Source organism: Apostichopus japonicus, chromosome 16 (assembly GCF_037975245.1).
Source record: "Apostichopus japonicus isolate 1M-3 chromosome 16, ASM3797524v1, whole genome shotgun sequence".
NCBI classification, from domain to species: Eukaryota; Metazoa; Echinodermata; class Holothuroidea; order Aspidochirotida; family Stichopodidae; genus Apostichopus; species Apostichopus japonicus.
Window position 1 is genome coordinate 34,584,006 of NC_092576.1, and position 24,815 is coordinate 34,608,820.

Sequence of the window (24,815 nt, forward strand, 5' to 3'; positions counted from 1 at the left end):
TGGGCGTAAACGCAATCCAGAGCGGTTGTAAATCTAGTGTTCAAACAAAGGGTGTGTTGGGTCCTGCCTGATTTTTTATTGATTTTTTATTTATTGAAGACCCTCACATGATACAAGCAGATACAAGCACGATTCCTGATGTCCTCGGAAATACTTTTAAATAACTATGGTATTATATAACTAAAACTTGAGATGCAACACCGATTACTATTACGATAGCTATATAGGCGTAAACTAAACTGTTTACAGTGATCCAATGTTAGTAAATTAGTAATTTACCTGTGTGGATAACCACAATGCAAGCATACAGCTGGCTAATCATTATTAGCTGAATGAGCTTCAGACAGCTACTTTCAGAAACCAAAAGTAACTTTCATATATGAAAGAAAAAAAATCATTGCCACATGGTCTTGCCCTACGAATTATGCTATTTAGATCGAAACATATTCAGATAGAGTGTTAAATATTTAGTCGTCATTTGCGACATGCGGACGAGTTATGTGTGTCACCAGTGATGGAAAGGTGTAAGAAAAGACCTTTCGCGGACAAAGGGAACCAGTACTGTAGATGTTTTTTTGGGGAAGCCTCGGACGTCGTTAACTTTCTGGTAGATAACTCTCTCCAGACCTACAATTATAATTGAAAAGTTAAAATCAAAGACTAATGCTAATCACTGGAACTTTGCATGAGTCTTTCTACCAATGACTTAAGAGAGATATAAGTGAATCTAGTAATCACGAAATAACTTTGAAAACTTTTTTCTTTCTTCTACTGACTCGAGTAAGTGGATTGTTTTATGTAAGTATTAATGTCTTTGAAAGTGTCATTTCCGGTATCTGCAAAGAACATAATAAACATTTAACTTGTTTGTATTATTTTACCGTGAGATTGTCATAGTTGTCCAAGGAAAATAATGTGAAAAGGCAGCCCCTCACCCTCCCCCCGGTTCACACAAACACCTGTTTTTGTGTTATACTTCCATATTGGTATGTGCATGGATGCATTTCTCAATTAAATGTTAATGTTGAAAAGTATGTAGCAGTTTATGCAGTTCAAAATATCCCACCTTATGAAGTAATAGTACACAAAGTTCGATGCATGTATACATTCAGTCACAGTCATCAAATGAGTGATATGTTACCACGATTAATGTCTTCAGTGTGTCGTTTTTCCTACAAACCTTTGTCCGAACATGGTAAGTGCATGTCATTTGGCCTTAAAATCACAGTAAAAGACATTGAAGACTCGCCCCAAACCGCGCGGCCATCTGAAAAAGTTATCTTACTGTTGCTTGCAAGTGACGTTTTGTTCGTGTCGCTACAAAATGCAGCCAGTAATGAAACGTGATAACGTGTAATCTTTAGCTGGATCTGAGATGTTCATCGATGTCTCGTTTGTACATTGTGCTGTGGGTATATTGACCGCAGCTGTATGTACTGACTTAATTTTACACTAGTGTCTAATTACCGACGGTAGCAAGCTATGTGCTTATTTTGTGGGATCGATGGTGGTGTCTACCACTTCTGTTACACCTCATTCGAAACTAGGTCAGATTACCGGCATTAGACGTTTCTTTTTGCGCGATTCTTCACACCCTTTAAGTAAATTTGAATAGCCTATAGATAGAGTTACCGTCCAGAACATATTGGCTAGACTGAGAAGGCTTTGGCCTATCTCAAAACTCAGATTACTGGCTATGGCCATACTGCTTATGCCATAAGTGTAAATCGTTGGGAAAATGTTGCAAATGGGGGCTGTGTTGCATATTTGTACATAATTGTAGATATATTAATAGACTAAAATATGATAAAGCTGAAGTAATGACTTAGGCTTTCTTAAAGGGTGTGAAGACTCGCGCAAAAGAAACGTCTAATGCCGGTAATTTGACCTAGTTTCGAATAAGGTGAAGCAAAAGTGTTAAACATCACCATCGATCCCAGAAAATACACACAATTTGCTACCGTCGGTAATTAGACACTAGTGTACAGTTAGTACATACAGCTGCGGTCAATACTAGGCGCGTATCCAGGGGGCGTTAGGGGCGCCCCCCCCGGGTAAGAAAAAGAGGAGAGAAAAAAAGAGAAAGAAAAAAGGGAAAAAGAGGGGGAAAAGGAAGGAGAGGAAGGAAGGGAAAAGAAAGAGAAGAAAGAGAAAAATGAGAAAAGGAGGGAACAGAAGAAAAACGCCAAGACACCGGGAAGAGAAAGAGGAACAGTGACATAATAACAGCGCTGATCCCTATTACATATACACAGGGTAGCCATCGACGGATCGAGGATTATGGAAGGGGCGTGCGCCTCAGCCTACCCCTTACACCAACAACTCCATTTTTGACGTTTCCATTGTCATAATCCTTGGTAGGATCTCGGCAAAGTATATTCTTGTCTTCTCGAAAGCTGTGAAGGATGTAAACATTGACTGTCTTTATCGCAAACAGGTCATGGAACATAATTATCCTAGTCTCGTTGCATAATTCATTGCATGCTTGTAACAATAGGTCTATAACAAAGAGATGTGTATTTCAAAAGTTACACATATAAATATATGAAGCAGGCACTGTTTTATGTCAGTAAGCTAAAGCATATAAGAAGTTAAATGCTGTACGTTTGGCTAAGCCCCGACTATCTTCCCTTAAAGAAAATGATTTAGTGTGTAAACGTAAGTTGGCCGAACGTTTCGATCCTTGCAGGATCTTACTAAGAGGCTAAATGACAAGTAACAGTAACAAAAGGGACAAAAACACGCACAGAATACAGACATGTTAATGGGCATGGTGAATACACAGAGATTGATGTAAGGGGATTAGTAGACAAGGGATGGAGAGAAGAAAAAACGAAGCCAACAGGGGAAGAGGGGAGGTAGGAGATAAACAGTGGAGGGACAACGAGAGGATTAAGGAAAGGGGGTAGGGAATCAGCTGGAGAAGGACAAAGACAGAAAGGTGTGGAGAAAAAAAGGGTAGAAGAGAGCTATGAGAAATGATTTACTCAAATTTCAAGTCGGTAGCATTAGGAAATCATAGGAATCCAGCTTTTGCTATGATATCGTGTATACCATTTGTTTTCTGAAGTTTCTGAAGTCCTAATTTCACCTGCCGATTACTCATTTTTTCATTACTGGCAATGACATGCAAGTTCAAAGACTTTAGCAAGTCTATTATTATATCATCAAGCCACATATTTATTCAATCGTTTCACATGTTTCTTGGGGGGGGGGGCTTGGTTATACTTTCAAACGTCATTTTCTCTTAAATGACCTACTTTTCTTTATGTCAGTATTAGGTTTTCTGACTTTCATAAAGTAACTACCGATTGAGCAGTTAATAAGCTCTGGTCTCTTTTCAAAAAATCTCCCCTCTGAAAGGTTTGTCCATTGTGTATGTGGGACACGGAATTTTATTCCTGTGGCTTTTATTAGGAATGTTTAAACGGTATCAACATTTCTAATTTTGATTCAATTAAGCTATTTAGTGTCCTTCGGAGGAAGAACGTGTAGAAGACAATATTATACATGCATTTATAAGAAGGTTAACACAAAGATGAGTAGAATCATTGAAAAGAAATTGTTTCTTGACTGGTTAAATTTATTGGGTATCAAGTGTACTATATTGATCTACTTAATAATGAATAGTTAAGCAAGACGACTTAGCATTAATTATAATTACATTATGAGAGTGTAAAAGAAGTGACGATTTAATTAGCAAAGCTTTGCTATATCTTTCATTCAGATTAACTCACAGCAAGTACGGTAAAAAGCATGATCAAAAAGACAGAATTGAATCGTAGGCAAACGCTCTGCAGGTCAGTAATTGTGAAATTCGACAATGTTTGACTATTGTATATACAAATATTTCTATGTTAACAGCATTATCCCAATGATACAACGAATAATAAACGTGGATACAATTTAGTTAATGTTTAAGTATTCGAAATGAGATTTGATGTTGCCTAAGCAGAAGACTAACCATTTCGGTAAAGATAGGGGATTCTTCCTTAATATATAAATATGGTGCGGTGATGTATTAAAGGAACCACACGCTCTCATGTTTCAGATCCAACAGTGAACAGTGATATAATTAGTAAAGCACACGTCCTCATATCTCAGATCCAACAGGCTCCTGCGATGTATTAAATGAAACACACGCTCTCATGCTGCATACTCAACAGGTACCAGTGTTATACTTAATGAAACACACGCTCTCATGTTTCTGATCCAACAGGCTCCAGTGATGTATTAAATGAAACACACGCACTTGTGTTTCAGATCCAACAGGGTACATTGATATATTATATGAAACACAAGCTCTAATGTTGAAGATCCAACAGGGTCCATTGGCGAAGAAATGCAGTAAAGGAAAGGGTCTACGTCACATGAGAATTTGATTCTTACCAGGAAATAATTAAATTTATCCGGATGCCGTCATGTATATTTAATAGCGAAAATGACCATTTAACGGATTTATAATTTCCGTGAAGACGTTATTAAACATGAAAAAGAGTTCTCCTTACGATAAGATTTGTGATAACAGTTTCTGAATTACACGACTTAATAAACGGTGATCTGTCACCAGAAATGATAAAAAAAGATCCGAGTGAAATTGTTTTCCTCGCCTTGGTTAACTGCAGATTTTCATCTTTAGACGTCTTCTTACCATATTTCACATATACATTTGTAAATTTTTCCATATAGATATATAGTGTTATATAGAGTGAATTGCATACAGGTTAGTGGGTAAACATTATATTACAGGAAATGTTTTGGCGCCATAGGCTATATATAGGCTAGTGTAATAATGTAGAGACTGGTCTCAACGTGCAGGTTCTACCATGTATGCTAAATGAAACAACTATAATTATACACAGTCTTACAAAGTAAAATGTATGTACAGATGTTTTCCGTAAAGCCAGCCCAATATAGATATATACAGTTATTTTCAAAGTTCTATTTCTGACGTATGTTCTCTACAACTGACTTTATAGAAAGTGTTCGAGTACATCATATTTTACTAAATATTTAACTATTTATTTGAAAAATGGGCGTGTGTACGTATAGAATTGTTGCAAAAACTAACCATTTTCTAACAGTGCACTTGGAGGTACATGAAATGCAAAGACAGCCATTCAAAAGGCCTCTACATCTCACGGAGAGTGACCATTTCTCTCCCATGGTGATATGTTGGTTTGAATATTTCTACAAACTGTGGTCAATGCTAATATATACATCTTATTTAAAATACAGATATGCATGAGCCTTATTAGTCATCAGTTTAGAAACGTCGTTGTTAATCACTGTTAGAACGTTTAAAGTTTCGAGCGAGGAATCGGATGATTAGAAGGAGTGCCTCAGCTGTAATTATAAAGAAAAATGAATGTCCGATATCATAACACGATATTTTCTTTTCAACAGAAGTTGTCTCAGAATGCACTAAAGAATGATCTCCAATCAAATAACACAGTTCTCAAAATGTAAAAACTCTGTTTTAAACTTTGTATTCTTCAATGTTACTCAACGTAATGGACAATTGTATTTGCAGCACGCAGATGTGTGTTAGCAGCCCTAGCGCGTGTTGGAACTTTAGTTTGAGAAAAATAATACCACGTGGCGACAAGATTTACACTTGACAAAAAGATTTAATAAAAACTCGGCTGTTATAGAAAAGCAGGAGCAACATTATGTTTTTTTTTTTCTTTCAAGAATGGTCGGAGTGTCTAAATAAGATAACAATCAAACACACTTGTACATTGTATCATGGAAATGTTATGACGATATCGAATGCAACATGCATTTCTTAATGCATATGAATTAGCCTCCGACAAAGAAGAAATATAACGATACTATCCATTATTACCAATGGAATATGTGTTCGATTCCTTGATTTCACTTTAAGGTTACAGGGCAAATTACTTTCAGACCGAAAACACACTCAGAGCTCGTTTCAATGTGATTGGGTTATGTTGACATTTATTTAAACATTACTCACCTGAGACGATAAATATGATAAAAATATCGAGAACAAAGAGACCAGTATATATTGCTGTACCGTATTCGGAGCTCACTCGTACAGACACAATCATGATATTTATAAATATCGCAGCCAAAGAAAAAAACTGCAATGAAATCAAGATTTAATCAATATAATGACTGTTCACTGACTATTTTTTTGATGACAAATGAAGAACTAGGAACCAAAATGTAATCAATACAAAGAATGCTCACTTACTAGTTGTTATATGAAATTTGAGGTATTGTGTCTATAAACTTCATATTTAACATATATTCCATTTATAGTTTCCTTCTTTTTTTTACTGACAGTGATACTAGAAAAGAACATATTTGAAATACTTTCGAGACAAATGAACGAATGAATAAAGTTATTTAGCCTACATTCAAGACCAAATATTACTTCATATATATAGCTACTGTGTTATACTTGTTTTTTATCTAAACTTTTACTTGTACAACTCTATTTTTTGTGCTTATCCTTTTTTTTATAGGTTTTGGTCTGTTGTACAATCTTCTCGTGTTTTTAATTTTTTGTGTTCGTAGTTAACATACTGCTTATTTTTCGTTTATGTGTTTTCTAGACTTTTTACTCCTTTGATTTCTCTGTTTTTTTTATTCTTTTCTTTTTTTATTTTTGGGTTTGGTAAGGGGCCTAAGGGCCTTTTAGTATTCATCATCATCATCATCATCATCATCATCATCATCATCATCATCATCATCATCATCATCATCATCATCATCATCATCATCATCATCATCATCATCATCATCATCATCATCATCATCATCATCATCATCATCATCATCATCATCATCATCATCATCATCATCACCATCATCATCATCATCAACATCATCAACATCATCATCATCATCATCATCATCATCATCATCATCATCATCATCATCATCATCATCATCATCATCATCATCATCATCATCATCATCATCATCATCATCATCATCATTATTATTATTATCCGTGTTCCGTGTTCATTACACTGAATCAATTTCATAAAAGATTTGATGTTAGTAATTATAACATCTGAATGATAATGCAACGAAGATGGTGACATGGCTTTGCTTATCTGGACTTACCTGTAACCTCTGTTCAAATTTGTTTTTCATTGGACTGTATTTAGCATGAAGAGTCAGAAACAGAACCGACATCCCGATGGTTGAGAGCTGTGTCAATGAGTTATGCCATCCAAGCAGTGTAACCATCACAGTCTGTGTGACCTTCCTGGTCAACTCAATGACCTCCCAGTACCAAAACTGACTCTTGTAATTCTCACAGAGAAAACTGAACCAAACTGGGGAGTCATATTTTCTCCTTTCGGTCCCGGTGACCAGTGGAGTGGTTTCGTCAATAGAGCCACCATAACTGCAATCGAAATCGGCATAAGTTGTAGCCTGTTTGCCTTTGGAATGATATTTTCGTAGCAAAATCAACAGCGACAATGGAAACCCAACAACGTACACCGCTGTAGCAATGTATGCCGCAACATGATAGGAGTCAAGATCTTTACAATTGATGCCGTAATCTGCTCGAAGAAGAGTTATGGACTCATTGCCGACGCTGTATAATTTGAACGTAGAGCACGCTGCTGGGTATACCGCGAAAATGGAATTGCAAGTTGGTGTGTACGTCACAAACAGCACAAGGACAACTAAGGTGAACAGCTTTGAAACTGTCTGTTTGGCCCTTTGTCGAAGAGTGAGTGAGAAGAATCCGCACTTTGATATGAAATAGACTGTACAACTTAGATAAAGGTACGTGATGACTAATGCAACTGGAAATATTAGAACAATTGTAAACTGAAGCAAAGGATTTATCTCAAATTGTTCATTGATGCATTGAGGACGAACAAAGACTTGAAAGAAATCTGCAACTACCATTGATAGAAATTCACCGAAAATTAATAGAGGACCTTGCCATTGTACGTTGTGGAAAGTCTCGAATAAATCACCAATCACTTGATAAAAGCCGAGAACAATCTTTATTCTTGACGATAGCTTGTCAATCACAGATCTTTGGTTGCTTATCTTGTTTTTCTTCCAGACAATGAACGAAAGTAGAGCAACGCACGAGAGAACAACAAAAAGGAACACTACCAGCACCCATAATTTACTGGGACAAGGATGACAGGAACTCAGAACCGAATAATATCCCGATCGACATTTGGTACACATCCAACCGGTGTAACCAGCAGCACAGTTGTCGTTACCATACATTGGAAGACCGTCTTTACTGTCACAACTCCTATTTCGAGGACAACGATAAACAAACGGCATAGAGTATCCATACTGCATCGTTGTGTTATCATAGTCGTCGGTCTTAGTTTCTAGATTCTTCACAAATTTCAAGTACTGATCTGGTTTTGTATTCGGAAAAGACCAGTTCCAGTAAAAGCCGGGTAAAATTGATATGTAATCTTCAGAACAATTTAAGCCGTCGGCAATACAAAGAAAACATTCCCCAAACCGATGCTTTCGAGCGTAATTTTGTTTACATACACAAGCTCGATAGCCAGCGGATACATTTTTGTCCGTTCCTTCAGGGCAAACTTTGCATTGGACTAAAGAAGAACCGCTGCCTTTTTCTACAAAATTTCCATCGTTACAGGTTTTGCATTCAATGCTTCCTATTTCGTCTTGGTAAAATCCACCTAATCGTAAAAATGCAGAGATTGATTTAAGTTCGGGGTAGAGTAATTGAACTAGAATGGAAGATCATTTAGTCGATCTAGCATCTTAATTTTGAAAAATGTCTTTAAGTGCAGGGCATTAGAAGATATTATAAGTTAGTCAGCTGTTTAGGAAACGAAGTGATTTTTATACTTGATACAAAATAACATGCTCATCTATAAAAATAAAAAAAGGAGAATTTACCTCACACAAAATGAAATAAATGATATACGTCATATCTAAGACACAAGAAGCGGGTAAGTGGGACTAAATGGCTTTATAATTGGTTAGAATGAACTTTAGATTGAAATTCAAATGTTTACGGCACCTTTCGGACAGCCTCTACACTTCTTGCGAAATCCTCCACCAAGTGTACCCGTTGGACATGGTCTACATTCACTCATGCCTTTACCAATATTTTGGCATTCGAAGCCTTGCTTCTCATAGGATGACACTAACAATGCAAAAGTACCTTTCGAAGGAAATTCCAAAGAGGGAAAAGTTTCATCGTTGACACATATGCTATAATGAGAGAAGAAAAACGAAGGAAACAGACAGAGTGGGAGGATGTGAATGTCATCTTTTAATTTATGATGTTAATTTTATGTCAATGTTGTTTATTTATGTTACAATGTTATCATTCCGCATAATCGTTTAGTTTAGTTTAGTTCAGTTTAGTTCAGTTCAGTTCAGTTCAGTTCAGTTCAGTTCAGTTCAGTTCAGTTCAGTTCAGTTCAGTTCAGTTCAGTTCAGTTCAGTTCAGTTCAGTTCAGTTCAGTTCAGTTCAGTTCAGTTCAGTTCAGTTCAGTTCAGTTCAGTTCAGTTCAGTTCAGTTCAGTTCAGTTCAGTTCAGTTCAGTTCAGTTCAGTTCAGTTCAGTTCAGTTCAGTTCAGTTCAGTTTAGTTTAGTTTAGTTTAGTTTAGTTTAGTTTAGTTTAGTTTAGTTTAGTTTAGTTTAGTTTAGTTTAGTAGAAAAAAGGATCAGGCGGGACACTTAAGTCCCAATCAAGGACCATAAAGAGAGAAAATAAAAAAACCGAAGACACAAACACTCAGTCCCAATAACAATGCTTTAAGTGCTTGTCCAAAGCATTCTTAAACCCATTGACACTACTTGCAAACCATTCCACTCATTCACAACCCTATTAGAATATTAATCCTACTATGTGACTTTTGGAGTTTAAGACAATGACCTATGGTACAACTACTGTTAGCAATTATGAAAAAGTCGGTAAAGGATAAACTGTCGAAACCAAACACAATCTTGGTAACCTGGATCAAGTCCCACGTAACCCCCTAAGCTCCACTGTGGTGAGATTCAACAGTTGTAACCGCCTGTTATAAGGAACACTCTTTAAGGAACTAATCATCCTAGTAGCCCTCCTCTGGACCTTTTCAAGTACATCCTTATCCTTAGCAAAATATGGGTTCCAAACCTGCACAGCATACTCCAGATGAGGCCTAACCAACTGCTCATAAAGCCTAACTACGATGTCCTCTTTCAGAAAACTGAAATTCATCTTGATCATACCTAAAACCCTATAACCTCTTTTAGCAGCTTCAAGGCAATATTTAGAAGGTTGCAGAGTTTAGTCAATGTAGATACCTAGGTCTCTCTCAATAGAGACCTCCTGTAACTCCACACCATTAAAATTGTATTGAAACTTTTGGTTGCTACCACCAATGTGCATTAACTTGCATTTGTCAATATTAAAAAGCATTTGCCACCCCTGAGACCACAAAAATGTTATCCAAATCCGTTTGAGACTTCTCAGAATCGCTTTTGGAAGATACCTCAGAATACAATTTGGTGTCATCAGCAAACTTCTTAGCTGTACACAAAATATCTGCGTCGATGTCATTTATATAGGCAACAAACAACAAGGGACCCAATACAGACCCTTGTGGAACCCCACTAGTAACGTCCTGCCAAGAAGAAGCACAGCCTTTAATTACCACCCTCTGTTCCGTATTACCAAGCCAATTCCCGACCCAAGACAATAAATTCCCATTGACACCCATGCTCTTCAACCTAAGTAAACGACGCTGGTGGGGAGCTTTATCAAAGACCTTCTGGAAATCCAGTAACACTACATCTACAGACTTCTGCCTATTGAGTGAGCTTGTTACATCTTCCATAAACTCAAGGATATTTAGTGAGACAAGACCTTTTTTGACAAAGCCATGTTGAGACTCTCTGATCAAAGACTGACTGCTGAAGTGACAGACCATAGACTTTTTAAAAATAGACTCCATGACCTTAAAAACAACACTAGTGCAACTAACGGGCCTATAATAACAGAGCTTAGACTTATCACCCTTTTTGAAAATTGGGGTAATATTAGTACATCTCCAGTCCTTAGTGGCATGTTAAGAACTGTGTGCATACTTGCTCAGCTTGAATTAAATGATATTTGAAGTACATGAGCTTAAAACTTAGACTTAAGACTAACGTTACATGTAATGAATTATTGATAACTCTGAAAATGTAGACCAGTGCATGCTTAGACGATACTTAGAAAATCAGTAAAATGGGATAAAAATCAGGCAGGAAGTGCTTTTCTTGATATTAGAAAATTGTCTTTTACTATGCTAAGATCATTGCTTCCTTCGATTTATAAATGATATGTACTAGTGAACATGTTTAGTAAATATTTGGCAAATAATTTTCTGTATTGTCAACAAAAATTACGCATATATCTATAAACTTGGGAACCGGCTTTTATGTTTTGATGATATTGATATGTTAGGAGAAAGGGTAAGATAAAACAATTAAAATTAAACCAAAGACACTATCTATGGCGATCTCCAGCGATTTTGTTCAATCAACCCCAATGAGCGCCAACGGCACAATTCTCAACTTTCAAAAAGTCGGTGCTAAATTTTAGATTAGTTCTTGGGATCAAGAAGTGCTTCCATTGTAAAACCTATGTTCACATCAACAATTAGGATTATGATTGCGTGCTGCCTTCAATTCCCTTTCAAAGATAATGCAAAAGTGAACCAAAGACACTGAGAAAGCGAATAAAACTTACATATTGTCGTTTGTAGACAAAGGTAGTCTCCCTAGTTGGTTGCAGTTCATATATCTTAACAAGACAAAAAAAAGAAGCCCTCTCATATTTCGTAGCACAAGATAGTGCTCTGTTTCATTAACATACAATGAATCGTCTTGAGCATGTCTGCAGATTTATCTCAGATGATTTTTTTTTATACTTCTTTACTTTTGTCGTTCGAATAAGGTTCCTGAGAAAATATGTATTGATTTTAGAATAAAGAACAAAAATTGAATTGTAAAGAAAAATGTATTAAACAATGATATGATCAAGCTGATACATGTTTAAAGCACTCACAAGGTGCTTCCATTTCCAACTCCGTCCAGCGCTACTTGGGAAATATTCAGGATCTTGTTCTTGTACAAGTGGCTATGGAATATAAAAACACACATCGTAACTTCCATACAGATATTATCGGGTATAATCATATGGTGTATGTACTCCTCATTAGAATATTATTGTAGTAAAATATGTCATATGTCCCCATGTAATCAATTACAAAGTATATGAACATCGGAAAATTGCCTAGGAAATGCTTTGGCTTGAAAGGGATTCGAACCTATGATTTCAAGTAAGTAATCCTGTCCTCTCCCAACTGAGCTATCCAGTCCTTAGTTTATGGCGATCCCTAATAGTCATTGTTCGTTGGAATGTAAGTCAGAAGCCACAGTGAATGCAATACCGAGTAACTAAGAACCACACATCAGTTTCATCGTTTACAAATCAAACAGCTTTACAGGGAAGGGATTTCAAGAGAAATCCCGCTTTTAATTAAGTAAATGAACAATGTGATACGAGTTGTAAATTATAAACAATGCAACCATCATTACATTCCATAATAAAATATTATTAATATTTATGGAAGATAACAGTGTCATTCGAATATAGTTTTTTTTTTTGTAATCAATAAATGTCAACTATCAATAATGTACAACCAGTTAGTTATAGTATAAATTCAGGTATCAACGACCCGTTAACGCGTGTCACCTTTGTCATAGGACTTGGGATAAAACTTTAAATTATATTAAAACGTTTACATATAATAAACATTGTGAAACTCTGTTTGTTCCCAAGCACGTGTATACTTACATATGAATGTTTTCGAGAGCAAACGAGTTGTTGGAAACATTCGAGATGTTATTCGCAACCAGGTATCTGTATTAGAGATCAATAACGTTAATAATTCATAACTTTACAAGGATTTTGCAGCACTCGTCTAAAGCTTAGATGTACAGAAAAATAAAGTTTACTTACAAACATGTGAGATTTGTGCCCAAAAAGGCTCGTTCTGCGATGGAATGAATTAGGTTCCTGTTAAGAACTCTGCAAAAACATAATAGAAAATGATTACTGTGGAAGCATCCATTTATCTTGCAGGCAGATGAGAGTAAATAACATGTACGGGCATTTCATCCAATACCACTCTTGTAAATTCCTTAAGCAACCGTGTTCAAAATAATGAATGTGGTAGCGGAGCCCAACGATCCTTAGTAATATACAAACTTTGAAACTTCAAACTACGGCAACTAACATATAGTATTCTGTCAGAAAGCGTTACGAAATCTTTTAGTGAAGAACGTATTTGATGATCTGCTAAATGTGTGTTCCATAGTACTAAATATATCACTTAAGAAAAACTTGAAAAACTTATATGTGTGTGTCTTTTCAACTATGTCTAAAGAGACTAGCTTACAACGATCCATTTGGTATAAAATCATGATAGCGTTGAATTCTTACAGGTATGCTAAACTGCCTAATCCCTGGAAAGTATCATTCCATAGAAAAGTAAGATTATTTCTATGCAGTTGTAATATCAACAGCCCGTGATTTCCACCGTAAGCACTGAAGAGTCCCCTCGGAATTATCGATAGACTATTGTTCGACAAGTCCCTGAATATTCGAAAAAATGAAAAAGAAATACGATTTATAGGAGCTAAGAGTACATATATGTATTGCACTGTTGTAAGGAGACACCACTCATCTGTGAAAAGTAACTACTGCTTAACGGTGTCATCACAACTAACACATGGAAGAATACATTTTTACTAGTAATATTCGCACACGATCATTTTTTAAGCCCAAAGAAAATATAAAGTGCAATTAACATTTACTGCGAGTAAATGTCAACAGTGGTCGATAATATTTTTCTCTGCTAAGAAAGATAATAATACATTGGACATTACGCTCACCAGTTGCCGCAATGAATCAAATATACACTGAACTTACAAACTGAATGTCAAGTTGATTGTCGCGAACAGCCCGGCGGGAAGAGATGAAAGATTGTTTCCATAAAAGGTTCTAAACGAAATAATGAGTACATTTCTTGTGAAGAAGGTCTCAATATTATAATTCTTGTGAAATCTTCAAGGAAGATCGCAATATATTAGTTTGTGTAATATTGGGTAATATTAATGATTTGCCTATTTCAAATATAGACAACCGAATTTTGTTAAATATGAAAATGAAACCTTATAAAGCAAACAGCTGGTAGAACTTACATGTGGTGAACAAGGTTCAAACCAAGCAATGAGGTATTCGATAGAGTTTCAATTTTATTGTTTGAAAGGTATCTGTCGAAAAACAAATGTGTTTGGTAAAAGTTAGATAAAGATAATTGCAGCAGCAGCAATAAGTAAACAAGTGCACAAAGAGTTTGTAAGATATTATTACTCACATGTCGCTCAGATTTTTGAGAGATTGAAACATGCCTTCCGGTATGTAGGCTATGTTATTTGAAACAAGCATTTTAAAATTAAGAGAAAGAGGTAAACCGAAGGAATATGTTATTTGCCCTAGTTGTAAAGAGGTGCGTCATTTTATATTGTGATAACGATTATTGCAAACAATATTTCCATGAGAAAAGTGAATCTGTAACACACAGTGCTGTTAAATACAATGACTATCATCAACGTAATATACAACAGTATCTGTGCTCCTGTTATTCTTAAGCATCCCTCATAACAACATAATCGAAAAGATAAGTGTGCACCGCTGTTTGTTACCGTGTGAACTTCGTTAGACATTTGGACACTTTTAGATCAGGTACATGCTGATGGCAACGTATCAGTCAATGTGATATGAATAGGCGAAAAGGTTTAACAAGGTATGAACTACAAGAGTATAAGGCAAACAATCCTTGTCTGACACAAATTTCTCTATGCGTGGATTAAACATCCCTGTGACACATATTATACTATCTCGCTAATTAGCAGCAGGCAATTATATTTTACCACTTTTAGATCTCTCAGTGAGACAGTTAGTCATATGTGGGTTTTACAGTATGTTAGTTTATAGGAATGACGCAATATTTACATTTCACATAAATGGAGTAATATAGATACACAGCTAAAACTACTGTCTTACAATCTTTTAGTCTCGGGGAAGAAGTCCGCAGTTGGTCGTGCTATATTGTTATCACACAAATCTCTGTTGGAAGATAAAGACACCAAAATTAACATTCGTTTCAAGGATTGGGAAAAAAACTTCTTAGTATGCACACATGTCAAAACAAATCGAGAACCACTACTGCTAATCATTATCAATGTCCAACTTCCTTGTACATTTTTCAACATTTTGAGCACATTGTATGTATGTACATATATGCTGATATCAAACTTTGCGTTGAAAATACTGGTGCATTACCAATCGAAAAGGCATTGGAAGCTTAAATATATCGAAGAGAAGATGATGTGTGCATGTGTATTAATTTAATATACCGCATATTTGTATGATATTTTATATATGAAATAACAAGCCTTGTGTAAATCATCTACAATCATTAAATACCTGATAGCAGGAAGTCAGAAACTAGTGGCAACATCACGTGTATACAACAATGCTTACTGTTAGTTCTTAGACATTGAAGTACTCACAAGTGTGTTAACGAAATATTTTTAGCAAACATAGATTTCGAAAATGTTGTCAATTCATTTTCATGTAGTTTTCTGAAATGACAAAAGGAGAAACAATTTAATACGACCTAACCATCAACAAATTAGCCACCATAATCACATTTTCATGCGGTGCCACCAGATATGATATTTGTCCAAATGGAACTTACATAATAATTGTACAAAGCAAGTACGAAAATTAGTGTAAAAGATTAATTGTTATTTTAAACATGGTATAAAAGTAATGTACATCTAGGTACCTCTGAAAGATCTAACAGTCATGAGTTCTGTTTTAATCATTTCAAAACTTTGACCTAGTAGACACATATAAGTTTTTTTGTTTTCATTTCTTGCATTTCCCTTCACGATGTGTTATTTAACACATTGTACACAGGTACCCAGATATCGCTTGCATTACAAATAAATTGTGAAAAATAATATTTTCAAAGGAATAAAGAAGAACCCTATGATGTTTTAATTTTAAACGACTTCTTGTTTCCTTTTCCTGTTTCTTACAAAACTTTCAAAGCTTCAATTTGTCGAAAACAGTCCGGCGGGAGATGTGTTATTTGGGTGTTGCAAATTGACCTGTCAGAGAAAGAAAATCATAGAATGTTGCTAAGCGATTCATCAATTGAATGTTGCTAAGCGATTCATCAATGGAATGTTACAAATTATTTTAAATTTACTACAGAGTCTGCTATAATATCTAAATCTGACGAAGAACGCCCGGAGTGAATGGCAATTGAATACCTTCTACTTGAACAACGCGTCCGCTCTCTAATATTTCAACATCATTGTGATTGTTATGTCAAGAATTTCTGAGGTACCTTCTACATTTGTTAATATTGACCAGCTACGAGGGTTTCTTTTTTCCTTCAGTATAGGTGTTTGGTATGTACTATTTGCAGGGCTCACATTTAGTGAGTATATGTGCTGGTGTGTAGAATTAACCAGGCTCACATTTGGTGGGTATAGGTGTGTGATGTGTACAATGTACCGGGCGTGTGGATGAGACAAGTAACTAATGAGCAGTGATTACTGTATTAAAATCGTAAGAAAATTTCAAACATGGCATTGAAGCAAGACTTTTAACTTAAAACAGTTATAACTGTAGTAACAGTGTTATCTAAGTCATCGTTATGCGTTAATGATAGTTGCAGGCAAACCATAAAAATGAGCATCAGAGAAAAGAGAGAGGTGAAGAGAGCGTGGACCTGAAACCGCTAACTGTTATGTGTCTGGTGAAATTGAGTACCAGATATACGTATGCAGAACATGCGCACATGTTTTGTGTCTTTTATCGCTGTCTTTCTTACTCTTATTTATTTTGATTTATTATGATTTTTTGTATGTATATTTGTATGTATATTTGCACGTGAAAAAAACAAAATAAATCAAATCAAATGATTCGAAATGCACGGTAACACGTGTTAATTTTCCCTTTTCTTGGGTTTTGTTGAGACTTTGAGCAAATTACTATAGCATAACTATATTTTCTCTCCATCAGTCTCTTTCCCTACACTAAATAGAGCACAAATGCAGAATCAAATATACTTAAATTTAGTAAATAACTCACACAAATTTCAATTTTGTAGTGTTATCAAAAATTCCATTCGGTAGACTCGTCAGACTGTTATACGACAAATCCCTGAGTAAAAGAAACATTTGTCATTAATTGACAGTGTAAGTGTGTTCCACATAGTTATTACAAACAATTCGATGTGAGCAGAGCATCGGAATTATTAGCAAAATGTTTCTGTAATATCGGTGATCATCATAATTTCATCATGATTATCATTGTCATTATCATTGTTTTTATCATAATTATTATCATTATCATATTCTTTATCATTATCATATGTATAAAATCCCAGTGGAGGCTGAAATTTTTTTCACTGTTCTTGATTTTCCAACTCATTACGATGTTCATTTATATTAATATATATATATATATCTATTTATATATGTATATATATGTTTGTATATATATATATATATATATATGTATATATATATATATATATATATATATATTGAAGTAGGTTACTCACAGTTCTTTAAGGTTCGAATTTCCATTGAAGATGTCTTCTGAGAGCTCTTTGATGTTGTTATAACACAACCTCCTAAAATGATTAAGATACAAAGTATTCACTTAAATGCAATTTCTTGCGCATGTTATGAGCATATTTACATACTTTGGTCTTAAAGCTTCATAAAAAGTTAATTACTTTTACCTCTCATTTGATATTAACACCCAATTGTGTCCTTATTTGTTCTAATCTCTACTTTTATATACCAATTCAAAGAACTTGTATTGTTAGTATGAGCAGTTCGAGTAACATGTTTTTTTATCAGATAAATGATATGATCTGTTCATATTGCCAATACGACTGATTTTATCAAGAGTTTAGTGAAGTATTATTATTTGAAAAGGTCCGCAAGGTTGCTGAATATTAAGAACATGTGCTGGTATATTTCCTTTCTAAATTCGCGGTTCTACATCAAAACGTATAAGATGTTCGACAATAAAAATAAAGAGAGTGGCATTACAGATATCTGCCAGCATGCAATTTACTTAATATTTTCTTACAAGGTAGACAAATGTACAAGTTTCTGGAAAATGTTTTTGGGTAATTGCGTCAAGAGGTTGTCGTTGATATATCTAAGTAAAGAAAGGAACAAAATTGTATGTTACCATGACAGAAATCCATATAACCTCACACAGAACATACAATGAATACAATCATCACTAATAAAGTGATAAATATGTGTTGAAAATAGTTGTTATATTGATAAAAAAAACATATATTGCATAGTCAACTCGCTCCTAATCTTGTTATGGTAGGAAATATCTGTGTTCGGTGCTTTCAGTAGCACAAAGACAGAGTTAAATGTCTTACCCTTTTCGGATGCAATCAAATTCAAATTAGCAAAGCATGTTGTTGGTTTTTTTTTCTTATAGGCGTAGCAAAATCGTAAATATTATTGTTGTTAGCTTTAATATTTCACTCAATAATCAAATAAAAAAGATAAAATGAGAAATAATGCAAGCATTTAGGCTGACGAATACATTCCTGAGATATTCTCATAGTAATCAATACTTCACTTTGAAAAATAAAATTCTGATAGTTAATATTACTAGATTTTTCAATGCAGATATGATAGACTTACAAGTAACAAAACTTTTTTTCGAAAATGCATAAACTCATATATTTTTATATATATAAATATATATATATATATAGATATATATATATATATTTATATATATATTATATATATATATATATATATATATATATAGATATACATATATATATCTATATCTATCTTTCGGTCTCGCTTACTTTGTTATTTGTTAGTCCATCATACCTGCTGTGACATATCAAGTGATATTAACTTGTAGATTATATCCAAGTGACGAATCGATTACTATGATAATATCTCAGGAATATTTTGTTAATCCTGAATAATGAAGCTTATTAAATAACTCACAACAATTTCAAGCTTGTAGTGTTATCAAAAAGTCCTTTCGGTAGACTCTTCAGGTTGTTATACGACAAATCCCTAGAAAGACAAACATTTATCATTAAATTACAGTGTCAGTTTGATTAATGTTGATATTTTAAACCACTCACTTTAGACAGAGTATCGAATTCATTAGCAAATGTGTCTGTGATATCGGCGATCATTATCATTATAATCACCTTCATCATCATCGTCGTCATAATAATCGCTATAATTTTTATAAATATCGTTATTATTATAATTATCATGACAATGGCGATGATCACGATCATGATCAGTATCATTGATCTATTTTATATAATTAGGATTGTGAAATTTCGTCGATTGTGTCATTTTCGGTATTGTATTTCAATATTAAAGATGTTTTTATAAACACACACACACACACAAACACCAGCACACACACACACACACATATATATATATATATATATATATATGTATATATATATATATATATATATATATATATATTATTAGAGAAAACCAGAGAAATAAGATATGACTCATAATTGGTCCCCCTGGGACCTTCGTCAGCAATACTTGGCAGTCGAATGAGAAGTACAAAATGTGACACAATGAAAGTATGACGCTAGATAAGTGTAAGTTGCAGTGATGGAATTAAAACCAAATAAACCATGACTATACAGGAAGCGGATTAAGGAGCAAAGAACGGATTATATATGCTTGTAGAACTGATAGTTGTTAAGGGGTCCCAAGTCTTTGTTGAGGCCGGTGATGTGAGACTTAATACGAAAGATCCAATCGATTTCTTTACGTTCACAAACAAATCTATTCGTGATAATTTTGCAGGATTCCCAGTTTCCGAACATTTCAATCTTCATAGTCATTCTCTAAAAAAACGTAAAATGTATTTTAATTGCCTCGAATATTCCAATATATTTTCTAAAACTTACTCCTTATTTGTCAATTATGAGTCATATCTAATTTCTCTGGTTTTCTCTAATAATGTTTTCTTTCGGAGTAAACGTGGATTTCGTTACATTATATTATATATATATATATATATATATATATATATATATATATATATATATATATATATATATATATATATATATATATATATATAATTCCAGATAAATGTTAGGAACTGTGCATACTGTCAATACGAATGCTTTGAAACATGAGTTTAGTACAACATTAGCATTAGAAAAGTGTCGCAACTTGTTGAATATTCAGCACATGTGTTGGTGTCTTTTATCTACGTTGGGGTCCTACCTCAAAACGTATATGATGTTCCAAAATAAAATGATAATTAAGAGAGTGATATAACAGATATCTGCCAGCAAGCAATTTCCTTAATATTTACTTACAACAAAGACAAATGTATAAGTTTCTTGAAAATTGTTGTGGGTAATTTCGTCAAGACGTTGTAGTTGATATGTCTTTGTAAAAGAAAATGGAAACAAACTGTAAAAATGATATGTAACGATGATAGAAATCCATATTACCTTCCAAAGAACATACCATATATGCAATCAACACTAATTAAGCAATAAGTATGGGTTAAAACAGTTTATATAGTAATAAAAACATGTATTGCATAGTCAATTTAATTCTAATCTTGTTATGTTACCAAATATCCGTGTTAGGTGCTCTTAGTAGCAGAGTTAAATATGTCTTACTATTCTATAATGCTATCAATTTAAATTGAAAATCATGTATTTGGTTTGTTCTCAAAGGCGTAACAAAATTGTAATCATTAGTCGTTAGCTATACCAAATCATTAACTAATCAAATGAGATAGAAAGAAGACAAAAAATTATTACAAGCATTTAGGCTGACAACAACTTTGAAACATCATGACATATGTTAAATATTAAAGATAAACCAATTATAGTCATGAATAGCTTAAATTAAATTATACATGATTGTATACTACTTTTAGCAGTAAATAAAGAGCTGTCAAGATACATTATCATTTAATTGTGGTATCATTAATACTAAGTAATGAAGTAAACCAAAATAAAGTTAGATGCTGTTATGAATATACAAAAAAAGAAGACAACTTTAAAATTTAATAAATGTAACGAGAGTATGCTTACAAGGCTGTTAGCTGGGTTGTGTCATAGAATGTTTCCTCGTGAAGCTCTGATATCTTGTTTCTTGAAATATTTCTGCAGAGGAATTTCAACAATACTGGTTTAAACTAATTCGTACATATGTTCAGCTAAAATACAAATACTGGTTATTACCACTACCAACAGTACTGTCAGATCCGTTGTGCATTGGGTATATTTTGTTATTGTCAGGAATGGTTTGTATAGATGATGAATCAACTAAAGTGGAATTAGACACTATAATAGCAAAACGTTGAAAGATTAATGAAAAGTAAAACAACCGTTGATAGGTTTCACTTCAAACACTGTTTGGATTTGAATTGCATTTGTTTTATAAGTTGTGAAGGAAAGAAACATTCGTTGTTATTCTACGAAACTGTTACTAACGTTTTATTGACTGTTGCTCTTTTTTTTATAAACCCAATACCACCAATGACAAATCACTTGCACATCTGTAAAGAAGCCTATGCCACGTTAAGAGAGGCCACTGTAAATTGCTTGATACGTTTGTACTGTGAATAACACAAAGCCATTAATCAGTATAAACTGAAGTGTGTTATAAAACCGTAACACGTGTAGAGTATCGAAGTCATTAGAAAAAAATTCTGTGATATCAAAACGATTATGATGTTCCACAATAAAAATAATAAAGAGAGTGACATTGCAGATATCAGCCAGCATGCAATTAACTAAACTATTTACAAAACATCGTCATCGTCATCGTCGTCGTCGTCATTATCATCATCATCATCATCATCATCATCATCATCATCATCATCATCATCATCATCATCATCATCATCATCATCATCATCATCATCATCATCATCATCATCATCATCATCATCATCATCATCATCATCATCATCATCATCATCATCATCATCATCATCATCATCATCTTGATCATCTTCACACCATGTAATCATGTTTTATAATATATGTTATTGTTAGGAACGGTTTGTAATAGATGATGAATCAACTTAAGTGGGATGAGACACTATAATAATCAAACGTTGAAAGATTAATGAAAAGTAAGATAACTGTTGACAGGTTTCACGCTTTTTTTATTAAATAATTATCGCACTTTCTCTCTCAAACATTGTTTGGATTTGAATAGCATTTGTTTTATTAGTTGTGAAGGAAAGAAACGTTCATTGTTATTCTACGAAACTGGTACTAACTTTTTATTGACTGTTGCTCTTTTTTTTTTTGGATAACACAAAGCCGTTAATCAGTATAAACTGAAGTGTGCTATAAAACCGTAACACATGATAGACCTGTCAGCAGATGCTACTGTGGAAAAAAAATACTAACATACTAATTCATTACCCAAAGACTATTTTACGAATGGCTGGTGAGGAGTCAAAGCAAATGTCCCTAAATGTCTGACTAGTGAGTGTACCTTGGTTAGATGGGTCAAATGACAGCTTTTCAGCGTTTTAAAGTAAACTGTCATCCGCTTGTTGTAAATATGTGAACGAAATGCTGACGAAACCTTTAGAGATGTCTGGTTAGTCCAGTCAATCATTATGCAGAGGATTGTGTGTTTGGTCTTTTCCGTTTAAAAATAGGTCCTTCTCAGCAGCAACTGACACGTGTTAATAAGTTATTACACACATCATTTTCAAGTGATTAACGAGTGCATACCTTTAACAGTTTAAAAATAATAAAGGCATGAAAAACGGGTGAAAAGGCAATAATTTTGTAGTTGTTGTTGAAGGAAACACAGAACTAATATATTGTTAAGATATAAATCAGACAAGGAAACAGTAACTTACAACAGGTTAAGAGAGGTGGTCAATCTGAAGGTGTCCTTTGGAATCAAACTGAGGTAGTTTCTAGAGAAGTCACTGTTGAGACATTAGAAAACAGGTAAATGAATACGGACACCTCTATCCTTTTACTTTTGTGAAAGTTTTAGGTTATGGTATGTATATTCAGCTGATAAGAGATGAACAGTGTAATAAGAAATGCATCATCATATATTAATAATAATGCAGAACAAAATGTTTTGTATTTGCTACAAAGATGTATTGATGTTTAAAGACTACAAACAAGTGATTCTTAATAAATAAAAACCACATATACTTTTAGAATATTATTCCGACAAAATTAATACACCCACACACATATACAACAGGGGTGTATTTTGTACAATCATAGCACTGGGTGATACGCCCTCATCGGTAGTTATAAGAAGCCAGTTTATACGCTTTCACACACCAGTAAAGTCACTGTAGTCGAGTGATACGGACTTCGGTCTGTGACACAGACAGGGATCGAATCCTACCTTAGCTGATAAGTCCCTTTTTTCACCATTTATTCAAATAAATTGTTGATTGTCAACCATTCCATAAACTGGTCTGTGTGGGGTTATTACATTATGTATAACGTACCATGTATGCAGTTACTATCCATGTTTCTTTTAATTTCTGGAGAGTTTGAATGAGTTGAATAATAATTAACCATTAAAGATGTAGAATTACTTTCGCTGAAGAAACCATTAGAGAGGTAGACGTACTTACGCAAATGTAACATTTGATGGAATAACCAGTGACAAGTTATGCAGTTTTCTTCTAGAACAATCAACACTATAACCTTTCCTCGTTTCGTTACATCTACAGATTCCTTTGGAACCGCAAGCATATGGTAGTTCTAAAGATTGACAAATCAAAGTATCATGCACTCCGTATAGGTAATTATGTTTTGCAATTTTATCGAGATTTGGTATTTATTGAAACGTGATATATATTTACTTTATTTTTAAGGGGAAGGTATGCTGAAAAAAAAACATATATTCGAGTCATGTGATATTAAAATAAATGTTTATTTTCGGCGACTTTGCACTCCCTCAGAACGACCATTGAATATCCCTAGCTTCCAAGATATCACAGGAACTGTACTCATGTGTATTTTGCCGATTACCAGCACCCATTTTGAAGTAATTAACTTTCATTCAGGTTTGCTTAAAATCACATTAAATATTAACTTAAAAACAACAATTTTAATAATTGTTACCATGTTGTGTATAACATATCAAAAGCATATGTATATTATTCACTGAAAATATAATTGAGTTAGCAAGAAAAATGAATGGTCACGTGTAAATTTTAGAAATACAAGAAAACCTTTACCATTGGTTTCAGACGATATATATCGTAGCCTTCTTCTGCGTCGTTAGTCACGGCACTATTTTCCGTCACCAATATCAGAAATAACAGACTAAAGGCAATCTTCATTTTAGAGATTCTATTAAAATGATAACATAAAAAAGACTAAGACCCTCACCACGACGTGTCATATATGGCAGATAAATAACAAATGACCCATAATTGAAAATTAGTACTGTTTTAGAAAATAGATTGGAACTTTCGGGTAATGCTTGTGTATTGGCTATCAATATGGGTAGACTGCGTACTGTTTGTCACAACTCATCAATTTAAAGGTGGGGTAGTCTGTCAGGATTCTCCTGTTACTCATACCATATTCAAAGTTGTCTGATGATCGCTCTGTTTTAGAATATATATATAAATATATATATATATATATATATATATATAT

At 34.0% G+C, this 24,815-nt stretch overlaps 1 protein-coding gene across 1 annotated transcript; it reads right to left on the reverse strand.

The window, feature by feature from the left end:
• Positions 1-3,578: 3,578 nt before the first annotated feature.
• On the reverse strand, positions 3,579-23,904 carry LOC139982395 (uncharacterized). Its single transcript, XM_071995214.1, has 22 exons — positions 23,780-23,904; positions 23,033-23,104; positions 21,237-21,308; positions 20,505-20,576; positions 19,135-19,206; positions 18,230-18,301; positions 17,691-17,762; positions 17,216-17,287; positions 16,153-16,224; positions 15,619-15,690; positions 15,110-15,172; positions 14,245-14,316; positions 13,973-14,044; positions 13,484-13,636; positions 13,001-13,069; positions 12,836-12,901; positions 12,044-12,115; positions 11,726-11,779; positions 9,020-9,213; positions 7,102-8,672; positions 5,981-6,107; positions 3,579-5,346 (listed from the first exon to the last, which is right to left on the reverse strand). Exons 10-22 carry the CDS (start codon positions 15,648-15,650, stop codon positions 5,282-5,284), a joined length of 2,610 nt encoding a protein of 869 aa, XP_071851315.1. The 5' UTR covers positions 15,651-15,690; positions 16,153-16,224; positions 17,216-17,287; positions 17,691-17,762; positions 18,230-18,301; positions 19,135-19,206; positions 20,505-20,576; positions 21,237-21,308; positions 23,033-23,104; positions 23,780-23,904; the 3' UTR covers positions 3,579-5,281.
• Positions 23,905-24,815: the final 911 nt, after the last annotated feature.

Coding starts and splice junctions, on each gene's coding strand:
- LOC139982395 (XM_071995214.1), bottom strand. CDS start 15,650: ATGTTTGCTAAAAATATTTCGTTAACACACTT. Junction 14,045..14,244: donor TTGAACCTTGTTCACCACAT/GTAAGTTCTACC, acceptor TATTTCGTTTAG/AACCTTTTATGGAAACAATC. Junction 11,780..12,043: donor GTTGGAAATGGAAGCACCTT/GTGAGTGCTTTA, acceptor TGTCTTGTTAAG/ATATATGAACTGCAACCAAC.